The 17,644-nt window shown below is 44.8% G+C and overlaps 1 protein-coding gene across 5 annotated transcripts in view; it reads right to left on the bottom strand.

Moving 5' to 3' along the window:
• NDEL1 (nudE neurodevelopment protein 1 like 1) overlaps positions 1-10,876 on the bottom strand; it is a 34,159-nt gene extending 23,283 nt beyond the window's left edge. For all 5 annotated transcript variants that reach the window (XM_036836195.1, XM_036836194.1, XM_036836192.1 and 2 more), the window contains exons 1-3: positions 10,696-10,876; positions 1,886-1,983; positions 332-485 (exon numbers count right to left, since the gene is read on the bottom strand). In XM_036836195.1, the coding sequence (XP_036692090.1) occupies positions 332-485; positions 1,886-1,971 (240 nt within the window). In that variant the 5' untranslated portion in view covers positions 1,972-1,983; positions 10,696-10,876. The remainder of the gene's footprint in view (positions 1-331; positions 486-1,885; positions 1,984-10,695) is intronic.
• Positions 10,877-17,644: the final 6,768 nt, after the last annotated feature.

Raw genomic sequence — 17,644 nt, 5'->3', positions numbered from 1 at the left:
ACAAATATAATTTTAAAGTGCCACAGAATGAGGCACTCTGTCAAAACAAGTAATCAGGCAGCTTTTGAAAATTATAGGAACTACAACGTAATATTATAGCTAGGAACATTTTAGCTAAAAAACTGACAGCTACAGTTTCCAAGTGAACTCCTGAACTCTAAACCACCTTTCCCTTGGTTCCACGAAAGCAAAGAGTTTTTGTCAAAAATTCACTTTAGGCCTTTTTACATTTTTATGTTGCCTGCTGCTCTTAAGCTCCACCTAAAAGAATGTATTTCTCATTTTAATAAAACCCAGCAAATGAGACACCAGCTTTTAGTGCCACAATTACCTTTAATGCTTCCACTTCATACTTCAGTCTTTGGTTATCAGCTTGCAAGTCTCTATTTCTTTGTTCAGCCTGTACTAACTGTGCCTCCAACTCTGCTTCTAATTCTCTGCTTCCTTCCTGGAATTCAACTAGCTCATCCCGAGCTTCCTGGAAGCTAATCAGAAACAAAGCGGGAAAGATCAGTTATAGTAGGAAGCGTAAGGATCATCCTGAAGATGATTATATATCAATTCAATAATTTTTGCCTCAACGTTATGCTACCATAAAATATACTAAACAATAAAGGCCATCTATTTTGCATCTCTTACTCTATATTCAGGGTTCAATGAAAATAAGTTATAAGCCTCAAAAGGATTCATTTTTTATACACTCACCCCTCTTTCTTATTTAACATATTGATAAAGAAGCACATATTACTATCCACAAATTAGTTTAACATTTAGATTTGTTTTTTCAATATAATTGGTTTCCTCTGTAATTCTATTATTTAATTTTATGCGTTTAAAAACGTTATTCTGAGAAGGGGTCCATAGGCTTTCCCCAGCCTATGAAGGCACCTATGGCACAAAAAGACTAAGAACCCCTGCCATAGACGCACACTTTCCATACCCACTAGCACAGTACAGTAACTGGCTTCAGCAATAACAGTGAAATAGCAATAAAAGGTTTGACAGGACTTCCCTGGTGGCGCAGTGGTTAAGAATCCGCCTGCCAATGCAGGGAACCAAGGGTTCAAGCCCTGGTCCAGGAAGATCCCACATGCCGCGGAGCAACGAAGCCCATGTGCCACAACTACTGAGCCTGCACTCTAGAGCCCACGAGCCACAACTACTGAAGCCCACGAGCCACAACTACGGAAGACCGTGAGCCTAGAGCCTGTGCTCCGCAACAAGACAAGCCACCACAATGAGAAGCCCGTGCACAGCAATGAAGACCCAATGCAGCCCCCCCAAAAAAAAGGTTTGATAAGTCTTACTAAACTGTTAACCAAAGTTGGAAGATGTATACATATTTTAGAAAGGTTTCATTTTAAAAAGAAACTTAAGATAAGTTTTGGTACTTAAAAGGTTATCTACAAGTTTTCCCAACTAATTGAAATGATTGAGATTTTATAAAATGCTCTATATACCCCTGAAGCTCTTGTCCCTCCCTCAAAGCTTTGCTGGCTCCAGACACTGATAACACCTGCCTGAAGAAAGTCTACCCTATGAAGCCCTAGAGAGCTTATCAGAATCTCCAAAAGACCAAAATGAGGAGGCAGAATCTGTACACCGAGCAGGCCAAAGATGGCCAAGAGCAGTAATAAGCTTTATAAAAGGAGGTAAACTACCAGGAGAAATCACAAATGACAGTTTTCTTACTATTTTAATAATTTGAGTAATATAAGGATTTATGTCATTTTTATATTGTTTAAATACAAGCAATGCTATGACTATTTCTAGAATCCCAATCCTATATCAGAAACTCTAAATTTAGCTTTGTTAAAAAAAAGGCACAAACTAGAGATCATGTATTCCAAAGCCCTCTCCTTTTTAGGATGCTTTTCAACATTACCTTTGTTTATACTTCAAGGAAAGTTCCTTCCAGTAAGCAGTTTCCTCCTTTAAACTTGAAAAATCTGGTATATCTTCACCATCCATGATCAAGAAAGCCTGTGAAATATTAAAGACGAAAATAAATTAATAGAGAACACAGGAATCTTAGTAAAAGTATAAAGCCTGGGACAATACTAAATCTGCAGCATTTTGGAGGGAGTCAAACATGAAAGATTCTAAGGGCAGTTAACTCTTTATTACAATAAACTCAGGCTCATAAATCATTTCACTGCCCCACTCACAGGGACCACCAGCACTGTGGACGGGGTCAGCAGAGGAGACGAACAAAGTCACAGAAGCCACGTGAAGTGCTTCTGGTGGCGGCACTAGGTTCTGGGGAGTTGACCCCACAGAATCATCCTGCAGCTGGTTCACAGCGAACTGATCTTCTGGGAATCAGGTGACAGAAAACAAGCTTACTGTCAGAGTTGCTACTGCTGCGTGCCCTTCTCTGTTGTACAATTGCTTCAAAACACCTGCTTGAAACATTTTATGCTAGGTAGCCTTTCGAGGAGATCAGGGACCACATTCCCAATAGTTTACTATCATTACATTTCTAAACATTTCCTGTTAACTACCTTTTAAGTCCCAAGCTTCCTCCATAAGTCCACTAATTCTCCAACTTCAATGTTCTTTCACCTCGGTTCTTCTCCCAAGGCTTTCAGAGTGGGTTAAAAAATATCTATTTAGTTAACCTTGCATTTAGACTGACTACCTAAAATTTCCAGTTGACTGTTAGGCCCAATGGAATACCAAAGATGCTGGGCTTGTCCTAGATTCACACCTAAGTGTTTCAGTCTTACCTCCTACAACCCTCTCCCCAAGCATCCGACTTTATATTCCAGCAATACTGTTCAAAATTGTCCTAACGCACCATTCTGCTTCAGGTCTGGATCTTTTCCCTATCTGGAATGGCTCTCCTTCCTTGTGCATTTAGAAAGCTCCTATTTATCCTTTAAAACCTAGCTGTCATCTTTTCCAGAAATCATTTCCTGTCCTCACCCAGACAGCACTAAAATCTCCCAAACTCTTGGCCCCCATGAATATGCTTTCATGCATATATTTACCACATAATAATGCATTTGCTTACACCTCCCCCTATTAGGCTGTGTATCATTCTTACTGATTTCAACCCCAGCACATTGCCTGCACAATAGCAGATATTTAATAATATTTATTAAATTAAACCAAAATTGATTCAACCTAATCCATACTGGGTAGCAAGAATTCAAGGCCAGCTTTAAAAGTAAATTAATAGGGACTTCTCTGGTGGCGCAGTGGTTAAGAATCCGCCTGCCAATGCAGGGGACACGGGTTCGAGCCCTGGTCCGGGAAGATCCCACATGCTGCGGAGCAACGAAGCCCGTGAACCACAACTACTGAGCCCGCGCACGCCTCAACTACTGAAGCCTGTGCACCTAGAGCCCGTGCTCCGCAACAAGAGAAGCCATCTCACCGCATCGAAGAGTAGCCCCCTTTCGCCGCAACTAGAGAAAGCCCACACACAGCAATGAAGACCCAAAGCAGCCAAAAATAAATTTAAAAATTAAATTAAAACTTGAAGTTGCAGAGAATACGGAATTCATCCAGCAGGACCCACTACTCACGAATGTTTAGAAAAGACATGGACAAGAACAAATACAGAACTTCAGCTTGAGGGTAGGTATACCACAAGAATAGCTTCCAGTTGAATAAAATTAAAATGTAACTATCAATATACACATTTAGTGTAATGCTTTTGCGGCCTGTGACTTCTGGTTTTAGTCAAGTCTTTCCTGACCACATCGTCTATTATTACTTTTGGCATATTAGTCAATCTTCTAATTAACTTAAATTACCGATCAGCCTAAGAGTTCTCTGAAAAGAGATGGGTCCTTGACATACTTGGCGTCTCCTCCTGGCAGTAAGCACAGCACTTTGCTCAGAGAAAATACATAGTGCTTACAGACGTTTACTGAGCACCTACAATGTGTCAGACATTGTTAAGTGCTGGATAAACATTTAGTGGACCAAATGCACCCTCCTCTAATCTTATTACCCCTACAGTGGCACACTTTTGTCTGTTTTTCTACTCTTGAAGAAACCATTATAGCATGACAGCATACTAAAATGTAAAACCCACAGAGTTAGGAGTCCTGCTGAGACTGGGTTCTAGGGTTCCCACTCTGCCATTAAATTCCTTAATGGCAATTAAGCAATCTGCTTAATCTCTTAAAGTCTCAGTTTTTTCATTTAATAAGGGTTTGGACTATACTAGCTGACTTGTTTCTTCAAATATGTATACTGTTTAGTAAATAATACTGATTAATTTTATAATCCTATCCCTTCATCAAAGTTCCCAATTCCTACTCAATTTCCCCAGATGTACGGATAATCTTATTTGTAACTGTAATTTAATTAGTAGTAAGGTGTGAATGAAGATGAGGCTAATCCAGTAGCAAGAGGTTTATTTGTATCTCAGAAGAGTATCCAGAGCAGTTAAGGGCATCACCACGTGGTATCAAAAACCCCTCAGACTCATTGCCTAAGTCTCCTTGACAACCCAGATGAAGATATAATTACAGGACACATGAGAGAAGCGCCTCAGGGTGAGGCAACAATCATTGTGTCCCTTGAATGCTCTACATAAGGTCTTTTCCCAAAATGCAAAAAAAAAAAAAAAAGTTAATTACATTTGAAATCTATGAATCCAGCCCTAAAGAAGCTCCTGGGTGCTGGTCCTCAAATCTGCAGAGACACATTTGCCACTGGAACACTGGCAACCATGTATCAATGTGCAGCTCAAATATTCAGCTTCTCATACACAATCAATAAATTATGGTCTTGCGAAATGTTATGAAGATCTAAGGGATACAAGAAGCAAAGTTCTGCTGCTACTTACTCTATTTTAAACAAGAAATATTTGAAGAGCGATGAAAGGTTGTGGCTCTCCAGGTAGTTTCCAAGGGCAGCACCTGTGTCTTACTTATAAATGCCTTCTGCCTCACCAGGAACATGGAACACTGTAGAAATCTGATATTTGAATCTGACTTATAATCTTTTTTTTTCCTATTATTCCCTCTTTGCTTTCAAAGTACTGCTTTCCTTTATTAATATTGAAATTCCTGTTTCAGAAATGGTGTAAGCCAAAAGATGTGTGGGCAGTTTATTTCTACCTCACAACACACCACCATGTATTAAATCAGGATTATAAAACCTATCATTCTCAGCTAGACAAAATTATCAGTCTGAGGCAGGCCAAGCCACATTCACAGTCACTTATAAAGCTCAGCAGAGGCCCCACATCACAGAATAGGGAGCTGCTGGGACTTACCGGGGAGAGCCTTGGCGATAACCACTGCACACTAGCTACCTAAAATAATCACTGTCCAGCCCTTAATTCTTAAATATAAATGGACAACCAAAAACCACCAGAGAAATGAGAAAAGCCAGCAGCATGAGTAAGAAAATCCTAGGACCTACTGAACCTAGAGGAAACAGGTAATTCAGGAAATGAGAGAACCCTTCTCATACAAGAACTCAGGAGGGTTACCTCCCACACATCTCCTGAGACAGCTACAAAAGAGAACAACAAGACCTGGATGGCAGAGGCTATAGGAAATAGTGGCTCCAACCCAGGACTGCAAAGAAGGCACATCCCAAGATGAAGCCTAGTCCATCACGCCCCGAGAGTCGCTCAGTCCAGATGGACGCTCCAGGACAAAGGAGGAATCCCGTAACAGACACCATGACTGGGAAGCTGGATAAATCTGAGGTTATGATAAAAGGACATCACTCTTGTGTCAACAAGAAAAAAAAAGCAAGTTGGAAACTACAGAGAAATCAAAACACTGTATAGGGGCTTCCCTGGTGGCGCAGTGGTTGAGAATCTGCCTGCCAATGCAGGGGACACGGGTTCGAGCCCTGGTCTGGGAAGATCCCACATGCCGCGGAGCAACTGGGCCCGTGAGCCACAACTACTGAGCCTGTGCGTCTGGAGCCTGTGCTCCGCAACAAGAGAGGTCGCGATAGTGAGAGGCCCGCGCACCAAGATGAAGAGTGGCCCCCGCTTGCTGCAACTAGAGAAAGCCCTCGCACAGAAACGAAGACCCAACACAGCCAAAAATAAATAAATAAATTAAAAAAAAAAAAAAAAAACACAGTATATTTGGTCTTAAATTTACCATACATTTAGTGTGTTGCTCCCTTTAAAGATTCTAGGATTTGGTAAACAAGTCTGTATTCTTTTTTAGGCCCTAATTCTGTAGACTTTGATGATAATACCTCTCAGCCTTGGTCTTCTCAAAGTGAGTATTTCTTGTCCTTTTAGCTTTATATTCACTTGGCAGCCATCTGGATCCCTTAAATATTTTTGTTGTCTTGCTTTGGAACTTCTCTAGATTACATACATGCCTTTCTGGAGTTGAGTGACTGATGCTACTTCAGCATGTCAACATTTTATTCACAAGTAGGATACTTTTACAGTTTCCAGTACTCCTTCTGTTACTATGCAGTATTTGATGATTCTGGCAATTGGTCCATGGGCCAATGTCCTTATGGAAGTTCATAATGACTACTAGATGCCTCCCTTGGCACCTAACATTTACTTGAATGTATTTGAATGTGGAGCCAACCCTTCTACAAATAGGGTTAGGGTTGTTTTTATCTACAAATGTTATCGTTCACATGCCCAGTTGGAAACTTTTCTGTGTGAGGCTCTTTTTCATTGTTGTTGTTGACCCATTTATACAGTATCAGAGGACCTACAGCTGTTATTACTTTGAAGCGTGCTTAGCTAAGTAGTGTTGCCTGAGGAATCTCACTGTTTACACCTCTGGGTATACTATAAAGAGTCCATTTGTCCCTGTTTTTTGGTTCTTGAATAGGGCCGTATTCTTAATACAACTACCAATTTTTCCATCAGTGTCCCCTGGCGACTCAGGTTTTAAATAGCCTTTCGTGTGAAACTTCTTCAGAATCTAGTTCTATTTCTTGTATTTTCCTTGTCCAACTACTTAGCTCAGTGTCAAATAATTCTAGCCAAATTATTTACTTATTTATTTTTTAATTTATTTATTTATTTTTGGCTGTGTTGGGTCTTCGTTTCTGTGCGAGGGCTTTCTCTACTTGTGGCAAGTGGGGGCCACTCTTCATCGCGGTGCGCGGGCCTCTCACTATCGCGGCCTCTCTTGTTGCAGAGCACAGGCTCCAGACGCGCAGGCTCAGTAGTTGTGGCTCACGGGCCCAGTTGCTCCGCGGCATGTGGGATCTTCCCAGACCAGGGCTCGAACCCGTGTCCCTGCACTGGCAGGCAGATTCTCAACCACTGCGCCACCAGGGAAGCCCAAGCCAAATTATTTTAATATGTGTTTTTATTTCACACTCACTTCTGTTTTCTTGCTGAATCTTATGTGAATTGAACGTAGACTACAATTTTTCTAATTAACAGGCTACTTTTACAAGTCACTTATTGTTCCCTCAAACGGTAAGCTACGCCAGAAGCCTTTTACTAAAATGACCATCAGCTTTTCCAAACAAACCAATTAAAAACACTTAAGAGGGTAACAAGTGGTAGGAGCAGCACAGCATAGCAGTTAAGAGCCCAGACCCTGGAGCCAAACTGCCCAGGTTGGAATCAGAGTCCTCTACTCACTAGTTGACCTTGGGCAAGTTACTTAACCACTCAGTGACCCACTTCCTCACCTGTAAAATGGGGATAATAATTAAAATAGGGTTGTTATGAAGATTAAGTGTGTTAACATTTGAAAGTACTTAGTACGGAGTCTGGCACAGTAAACGCAGCATAAATTTCATTTTTTTATTTGGTTGCACCGGGTCTTAGTTGCGTCGTTAAATTATTTTTAAAAACTGGTCATTCAGTTGCAGACCTCTGAAGCATAACCACAAAATAAATGTGCTTCAGAATTTAAAACATACAAATGATTCCTTAAAATCAATCACTTCTGGCAGCTATGTGCATATTTCAGTGATACCACCATTACTGAAAACATTTCTAAAACCTCTTCTGGAATAGCCTTGAAGAACCAGATTAAAAAATAAACAAAAAGCTCTTTCTTTGTGGTCATACCTCATTTCTACTGCCTAATTGGTATTATCCAGCTTTATCACTCTAATTTTATTCACAAGACTTAGCCTTTCCAGAAATTGGATTTTTTACAAATAACAAAAATTTGCTACCACTGCAGATATTCAAAAGACCCTTCTCAGGGGCAGACCTTTATTGTCATAAAGACAATCTGTTCATTTTGCTTCAAGTTACAGCAGGAGGATGTGTTCACTGTGTTATTTGAAACTATGTAACTGGAGATATTAGACTAGAGAAAGTTAGTCAATACAGAAAACTATACTGCTACCAAAAAAAAGAAAAAGCTTTAATGACACATCTACAATCTTCTGAAGCTGAAATGAAAGTAGACAATTATATACTCTTCCCCACTACCCAAATCTTCCCTCAATACCGTGTCCCATACAGATGGAGTGTGAACCCCAGAACTATGACAACTTCTACATGGGGCATTATCATCATACTGTGTGTGACCTTCAGATATCTAGCAACTGACAAATCAACTCATTTGGGTATAAAACTGCCTGTCCCAAATGCTATATTTACAAAGAAACTATTCTTTGTGCAATGCTAAGAAAATCCATTTTAGGGGCTTCCCTGGTGGCGCAGTGGTTGAGAATCTGCCTGCTAATGCAGGGGACACGGGTTCGAGCCCTGGTCTGGGAAGATCCCACATGCCACGGAGCAGCTGGGCCCGTGAGCCACAACTACTGAGCCTGCGCGTCTGGAGCCTGTGCCCCGCGGCGGGAGGGGCCGCGATAGTGAAAGGCCCGCGCACCGCGATGAAGAGCGGCCCCCGCACCGCGATGAAGAGTGGCCCCCACTTGCCGTAACTAGAGAAAGCCCTCGCACGAACCGAAGACCCAACACAGCCAAAAATAAATAAATAAATAAATAAATAAAGTAGCTACAAAATTTTAAAAAAAAAAAAAAAATCCATTTTATATGATATTGTCTCCTTGTTAATAGTTGTAGAATGGACTAGTGAGACTGGAAGAGTTCTTCTGGAATTCACAATAGATAATAGATACCTTTTTACCAAAATTCTTCTACTCCCAAAGGTGACATGTACAGAATTTTAAACTTTTCAAAGTCAATCATAAATATGGTCTCCCTTTTGGTCCTATCAAACTTCTTTTTCTACCTTATGAAGTGCTCAGAAACTTACGTCAGAAGTAATTTTAAACTTTAGTAACCAAATTTATCCCAGTATGACTTAAAATGAGAATAAAAATAAGTTTTGGAGATGTCACAAAAGCAATCTAAGTTTTTACTGAGGTTTCTACTTAAGTGTTCCTCATCCAATTTCAATTTATTTAATTTAAAAAGCCAAAACAGAACAAAAAACAACTGCTTCATAAGATTTCTATCTGGACCCAGTCAACTTGCAACCAGGGCTAGCCAAAGGTTTTTTGTTGTTGTTGTTCCTTCTGATCTCTGATTTTAAATAATAACTTTAATAAAGATTCAGAGAAGATACCTTAGCTCCCCTTTATTCTCTTCAACACATGACTTAATGCTGCACTTTACCCGCACCAACTTCATGACTTAGCAAAGCCATTATCCTGTTTCATAAATGGATTAAAAGCAACACAATTTATCAGACAAAATAATTAGCCAGCAACCATGACCAAGTACCAGCGTAGGATTTCTCTTACAACTGAGTAGCAGTTCTTATCCTAGGTAGGTCTGCTCAAAAATATTTGAACACATCTCCTACTAGCTTCTGGTATATTTTTGGCAAGTCAAATTTTCTACTTTGCTTTCTAGCTGAGAAGGGTATAAAAATCCCACAAAAAGAAACCAGAACTCCAAGCCGGGAGACGTAAGTCCTGGACCAAGCGAAGCCACTCACCGGCTGGTAGAACCCACAGTAGAAATCACTTAAGCCCCCACCCCATCTGGTCTCAATTTCCCCATCCGTCAAATGGCGAGAAGAGACTCAGGCGCAGCCACTCAGCAGGTGATGAGGTTCAAAGGAGATAGCGAGAGTGTTCTGAAACGAGTGAAGGCGCTACAGAAATGTAACGAAATTATCAGGAGTGAAAGAACCCTCAATTCCTTGGCAAAACGTAAAGAGTTACTTCGTTGCTTACCAACAACAAAAAAGAAAGGCCAGCACAAGCAACCCGAACCCGTTTGGGGACACTTTTCTGAACTCCAAGAGGGGTGCTGAGCAGCTCGGGACAGGCAGTCACGGGAATGCCACCGGAGCCCAAGGTGGGCTGCTTCCGCTCTGGCCCCCCGCGGGAGAGAAGCGAGGGGAGTTCAAAATCCAACCCGGCTCCGAACCACCCTCCCAGCTGACGGGATGGGGGAGGGGCGGTGGAGGAGGAGGGCTGAGCTGCCGCCGCCACCTCCAACGGAGCCGCTCCTTGCGCCACCAGCGCCCGGGCCCACGGTGCCACGTCCCGGCCTTCGTCCCCGCCATCCCTCACCCCACCTGCGGACGCGGGCACATCCTAGGGAGACCGCCCGGCTCGCTCCCTTCCAGGCGCCCCGGTGGGCCACACCTCGGACCAGGGCGGGAGGGAGCAGTTAGAGCGGTTGGAACAGTTGCCGCCGGACTGGTCGCCCCGGAACCCGGGCCCGGCCCGGCGGGGCCTCGGACACAGCCCCCGGGCTGGCAGGCTCCCCGGGGACAGGCCTCGGCGCCGCCGGCTCGGCCCGGCGCCCTCGGGAGCGGCCCCGCACCACAGGCTCACCTCCAATGTGTCAAAAGCGCATGTTCGCCGCCGCTCGACCGACGTCTCCTCTCCGCTGGCCTGGCCAGGCCCGCCCAGCCGCTCAGCTCCGCTCCCCTCCGCAGCCTTGAGCTCCACTCCGCGCACCTCCGCGCCCGGCTCCTCCCCGACACGTCAGAGCCTGCCTGGGTGTCCGAAGCCATTCTGTGACGCACGGGGGCGGGGCTCTGAGCATGCGCGCGAGCGCGGGGCGGCCTGGGCGGGGCTGTGGCGAGAATGGTGTCACGGGGGGCGGGGCCGCGCCGGGCCCGGCGCGCTGACGTCAAGCTAGCGGCGGCCTTCTGCGCCGGTGTTCTGGGCCCCACTGCGTGTCGTTTGCGACCTTCGTGGTTCCCTAAAAGGGCTCTACGTTCGGGAAAGTGGCATCACCGTGGATGACAACCTGCCTCCCGGTTTTCAGCCACCAAGTCCTGCAAGTATCTGTTTCAGTGTTCCCGTTTATAAGAAGAACCTCGGCTCAGATTTCACCTCCAAGTCCACCTCGACCACCCAATTCAGGCGTATTCTAACCCCCTCATCACTCCCTCTCACGAAGACCTCTGTTGTTTCTACGGCAGTCCCACTAGCTGAAATTTTATACTACTTCTTGTCTTCCTCCAGTAAAATGTAAGTTACACGAGAACCGGAGCCTCATTCCTTTTTTATCCCAGCAGACAGCTTGGTCCCAGGCACAAAGTGGGAGCTCAAATATTTGCTGAATGAATGATTGGACTCGTTGAGGGCACCGAGGGAATATAAATATTTCCACTTGTATATTTTATATATCTAAGCGTATATTTATTCATGTAAATATGCGTGTGTATGTGTTTTCACTCCCTTGGGCCCCCAACTAATGGAATCCATTTTATTTATACATACATATTACCCCCCAGGAGACTTGGATAAGGGGGGGCGGGGTGAACTGGCTCAGATAGAGGAGGATGGGCAACTGCTTAGGGAGTGAAAACTTGAAGAAACAGAGCTGTTTTTAAAACAATTTTAGGAACTTTTGCTGTGTAATGTATAACATAATTCTCTCTGATGTCAGTGCTCTTGGGATTGGGTTTGTGAGGTTTCTGGACACAGTGATGTGTAAGGTCTCAAGGTGAGAACAAGGTGAGCCTGGGAGGTCCAGTTATATTTTTGAGGGCATGGACATAAACAGGAGCAGTGCAAGATAGATTCTAAGAGGTGTCCAAATCAATGAAAATCAAATAAGTTATTAATGGGATTGTGGGAAGGATGGCACCTCGAACTAGACTCTGAAAAGATCATGATAATAATAATAATAATGAGTAGTTCACTTTTGTTGTGCCATTTGTATGTACTGGCAATTGTGCTAAATGCTTGGTTTGCATAATTTAATTCTCACAATGACCCCATGAGATAGGTGCTGTTATTATTCCCAGCCTACCAAAGAGGAGACCAAGACCCAGTAAGATGAGGTTGCCCAAGGTCACTTAACTAGAAAAAAGAGGACTCGAGGTTCAAACCCACCTAGTCTGGATTATCTAACTCGAGAAACCACACTGTTAACCACTACTCTACTGCCACTCAAGAAAGGGGACTATTAATAACGACCACTTATTGGGCTAGAGCCCTGTGCTAAGAGCTTTACGTACATTTCCTCATAAGCAGCTTGTGAGGCTAAAATTATTACATGCATTTTATATATTGGAAAACTGAGGCCCGGGGAGCTGAGGTTTAAACCCAAGCAGGTCTTAGTGCAAGCCCAGTGACCTGGGACATCATGGAAGCCTGTGACCTCATCCACCAGGGCACAGCTTCAGCCAGGAAAGCAGAGCCCCAGAGGTGATGAGCAGGGAGGACTTCCTGTGCATCTGATGCCAAGAAAGAACAGTCCCACCCCAAGAGCAAATAAAGGCTGCAGCTCTGGTCCCTGCCAAGTCCTGGGAAACACACTGAGTCACCTAATGGCAGGCCAGGGCCTGCAGAAAATGTGGGCGTCATCTTCCAGGCCACCACCCCTCCCACCCAGCCTGGACCAGAACTGGTATTTGTCAGGACTGGTGTGTTGGCCCCATCTGAATGAATGGCCTTTGCTTGGCAGGGCTCTCAGAGGTATCAAAGCCCTGTACTGAACTCCCTCCTCTGTGTTGGTTGAGTTTTCTCCAAAGTAACAGCAACCTTTGCCCCACTCCCTGCTTCCAGTTTGTCCATCCCGGGAAAATAAAGTGGACGTAAAGACGGAAGGCAGCCTCAAAGGGGAACAGAAGTTACAATCAGCTTTGTGAAGGCAGAAAGGTGAGTGAGGGTTGCCCCACCCTCTGCCTTCATAAACCATTAGGCAGGGGTTTGCTGAGGCATGGGTCCCAATCCAAGGTGTTTCTTGGACCAAGCCAAGGTGGTCAACGTCACAGCCCCCGAGAGCATCCCACCTTCCCTACCACAAACTCCGAGACCCGGGAAACAGAGGCCAGCTTCCAACGCTGGAAGAGGAGGGGTTGACCAGCTGCCTTAGGAGAGGTCTGGACACTAACACAGACTCCAGCCAGTGAGAATGTGGACTCCAGCCACTTCACACACTCACAAAAGGTGATGCGGTGCACACAGGCCCGCCGTGAAAACTCTGAGGAGATGGGGCATGTGAAACTAGTGAATCAGGGGAGCAGACACCTCCAACTCAAAGGTTTGATTCAGTCTGATCTCCATATCTCTTTGGCCAGCTGTTTTCTGCTAAGCTATAGGCGCATCAATCAGGCTGGGCAAGGGACTCCCAAGGGCCGGCTAGTTACTAATGGCCTGCTGGATACGTCCACGAGATTCCCATCACCACCTCCAGCTCTTCATGTCTAAACCTCAAACAGGTTCTCCATTTGCCACAGCTGAAATTTCCAGAAAGGGTTTCACGTTTCTGCCAATGGTGTCATTACTCCCCTAGTCACGAAGGCACAAAAGCCTCGTCAACTCACCCTTCATTATCCCCTTCCCCAGCTTTCACTTCACTCACGTGAAATGAAATCTGAAAGACTTTCCCTTCATAAACTCTCAAATAAATACATTTCCAGTCTTCTGCCCCTGAATCTCCCGAGTCCAAAGTATCCCTTCCCGAACTTCTCTCCCTCGAATTGCTTGTTCCAGCCCTGCAGTGCACACCGCCATCAGAATAACCTTTCTAAAATCCCACTGTGTACAGAGCATCACAGGCAACAAAACTTGTTTTGGCGTCCTACTGCCTTTGTGATAAAACACGAACTACGAAGTCTGGCATTCAAGGTCCTCCCAAAGCAACTCCAACCCACTTCTCCTGTCTCCGTCCTGCAGTTTACCTAGCTGGGTCTAACCAGACCCTCCACTGTGTACCCCAAATGGACAATTCCCTTCCTCTCTGGGCCTTTTATTGACTTCCACTGCCCGATGCGCTACAGCTGCTCCCTGGGGCCAGCCTGCATTCCTCTCTGCCTTTTGAAGTCTCACTCATTGCTACCGCTTCCAGGAAGCCTTCCCTGATACCTAAAGCCCCAAAGTGAGTGCTCCTTCCTCTCGGGAGGAAGGAACTATGTAGAGCCCTGCATAGTTCACAGGAGACTTACTGAACACGGCCTTTTGGTCATGGAGGTGTCTGACCTCCCCCAAGGAACCAAAGCTCACTGAGCACAGGAATAATGTTGATTGTCCTAATATCTGCCAGCAACAGGCACTTAGCAAACACTCATTTAACATGCTTCAATGAAAGTGAGAGAGGGAATTCCCTGGCGGTCCAATGGTTAGGACTCGGCACTTTCTCTGCCAGAGCCTGGGCTCGATCCCTGATGGGGGAACTAAGATCCTGCAAGCCGCGCGGTGCAGCAGGTGAGAGAATGAATCAATGGTTTGGTGGCAATAACTCCAAATGCAAGACTGACAGCACTTTCTGGAAAATGCCCCACATTCTGAGAAAAATTACCATAGAGAGAGAAGATTTTCACTGGTCTGAAAGGCTGAACTTAGGTGATGCTAGGTTACAAAGGAACTGGGATTTGGACCATGAGCAGTTATGACTTTTCTCTAGCCCCAAACTTAAAACTCATTCTATAGGGACTTCCCTGGTGGCGAAGTGGTTAAGAATCTGCCTGTCATTGCAGGGGACATGGGTTCGAGCCCGGGTCCGGGAAGATCCCACAGGCTGCGGAGCAACTCAGCCCGTGCGCCACAACTACTAAGCCCATGTGCCACAACTACTGAGCTCGCATGCCACAACTACTGAAGCCCGTGCGCTTCGAGCCCATGCTCCGCAACAAGAGAAGCCACCGCAATGAGAAGCCCACGCACCGCAACGAAGAGTAGCCCCCACTTGCCGCAAGTAGAGAAAGCCTGTGCACAGCAACAAAGACCCAACGCAGGCAAAAATAAATAAATAAATAAATACTAAAAAAACTCAGTCTATAGCATCCACAATCTCCAAAGCAACATCTTTTGCTTTTGTAATTTACAATAACTACTAGTTGTCTTTTTTTAATTTAAAAAAACTATACACTTGGACCTTGAGGTGAGAAGTGATTTGATAAAGTCTTTCACTCATCAGCTATGGGTTTATAGTGCTTGTTCTGTTCTAGGCCCTGGGGCTTCAACCATATAACTATAAAGAGCACACCCCACCCACATGGAGCTCATATTCTAATGGAGAAGACAGTAAGCAAATAGACAAATTTATTTCTGTCAGGTCATGACAAGTACTTTAAGAAACACAGCAGGATAAGAGGATAGATGTGGCAGGGGCTGCTGCTGAGGGAAAATAGGGCTTAATGCTCAGGGGATTCTTCTCCGTGAAACTGTCAAGGCCCTTAAAATAAAGGGCTGCTATAGACAATGCAACAGAGGTGTGAAATTAAGAACGTAAAAATATGTGCAGATGCCTTAAATAGAGAAGTTTATCTTGCTTTCCATCATAGTGCCTGGCAGAGAGTGGCCACTCAGTAAATATTGGTTGAATGAATGACTTGCTAGGTGGTCTACAGAATGCCAGAGCCTTCAACCAGCTGGTAAATTTCCCCTTCCAAGATAAGGAATGATAACCGGTTCATGGCTGATTCAAAAATGCCCACCTCTGTGCACCCCTATGTTCATAGCAGCACTACTCACAATAGCCAAGACATGGAAACTTAAATGTCCATCAACAGATGAAAGGATAAAGAAGGTGAAGTATATATATATCTATACATATACAATGGAATATTACTCAGCCATAAAAACAATGAAATAATGCCATTTGCAGCAACATGGATGGACCTAGAGGTTGTCATACTAAGTGAAGTCAGAAAAAGAAAGACAAATATCATATGATATCACTTATATGTGGAATCTAAAATATGACACAAATGAACCTATCTACGAAACAGAAACGGACTCACAGACATAAAGAGACTTGTGGTTGCCAAGGGGGAGGGGAGGTGGGGGAGGGGAGGTGGGGGAGGGAGGACTGCGTGTTTGGGATTAGCAGATGCAAACTATTACACATAGAATGGATTAACAACAAGGTCCTATTGTATAGCACAGGGAACTGTATTCAGTATCCTGTGAGAAACCGTAATGGTTTCATGAAGAATATGAAAAAGAATGTGTGTGTGTATATACACACAACTGAATCACTTTTCTGTACAGCAGAAATTAACACAACACTGTAAATCAACTGTACTTCAATAAAATAAATTTTTTTTTAAATGCCCACTTCTGGTGGGTCCCTAACCCTTGACCCAGCCATCAAGAGCTCAGCCTAGGGTATCCCTGTACCGAAGAAGGGAAAAGGAAGTTCCATTTGTTGCCTTTATTGCATCTTCGGTAGCTTCTGGAGCAAACAGTGCTCGCCAACTACCCAAAGCAACTCAGCCTCCCAAACCTCAGCTCTTCCATAGAATCTGTCCCCTGAATTTCAAACTCCAGTTGGCTGTAAGTCAACAGAAAGGCAGGAAGTGGGTACGGCGGCTTTGTTACGCGGGGTTTTAGGTTCCAGACCTTGCTCTTCCTTCCCTTTCTGGGGTGTCTGAAAAATGCAGCCTGCTTCTGGCCCTCGCAGGGTGCTTCGCCCCCTGAGGGCCTCCAGGTGTAGCTCGCTGACCAGTGGCTCTTGCAGGTGAGAAAAATGAGGACAATTTAGGTAAAGCCTGCAACAACAGGCCTTCCTGCCAGGGTCCTGCAGAAACCCTGCAGGGTCCTGCAGAAAGGGCCCTCGTCCTCATCTGGGGGGCAAACTGAGGTTGCCAGAGTCTCTTTCCCCTACCGATGGACCCGGATATCCTGCCGCGCCCCCCGTGAATCTCTTGGAGCTGCCCCGTTTCTTCCCCAGAAGCCTCCCGGAACTGTGGACTTCCTCCTGTTCTGGAGCTGTCCGCAGCCTCGTGGGCTTCCTGGCCTCAGAGCCTCCACTCCCCCAAGCTTCGGTCTTCACTGTCAGCCCTGGCCCCCACCCCAGCCCCCTCATGGTCACTACCCACACCCCAGAGTGACAGCCGCGTCCACAGAATAGGATGGCACAACACTGTTAATTGCTAATTTGGTTAGCACCTGGCAACCCCAAGGGCTGTTGACATCACACCTACATAAACAGTGTGACTGTCCCCAGACAAAAGCGATATCTGCTCATACACCTTTGCACAGACAAGGTGGCACCAGTTTTGCCTACTCCCAAACCATTCTAATGAAATGACAGGGCTTAGAAGAAATGGGATGTTTCTTACCAACCTGAGCTGACTGTCATCAGGCAATTTCAGCCAAATTCCCATTACCAGTAAACCAATGAGTCAAAGTTACCAGGAATGAAAGATCATGAATTCAACCATTAAACAAATATAATTGAGTGCCTGGCACTGTTCTAGGCCCCAGAGATAGGGCAGGCAACAAAACAAGCTTACAGAAAAGAAGGGAAAGAATAGAAACCGAAAAAAGATAAACATTAGCATGTCAGACAGTTATAAGTACTGAGGAGGAAAAAAGG

Source organism: Balaenoptera musculus, chromosome 20 (genome assembly GCF_009873245.2).
Source record: "Balaenoptera musculus isolate JJ_BM4_2016_0621 chromosome 20, mBalMus1.pri.v3, whole genome shotgun sequence".
In the NCBI taxonomy this organism is placed as follows: domain Eukaryota; kingdom Metazoa; phylum Chordata; class Mammalia; order Artiodactyla; family Balaenopteridae; genus Balaenoptera; species Balaenoptera musculus.
The sequence above is the reverse complement of the archived record's forward strand: the minus strand, read 5'-3'. Positions and strand labels throughout refer to the sequence as shown.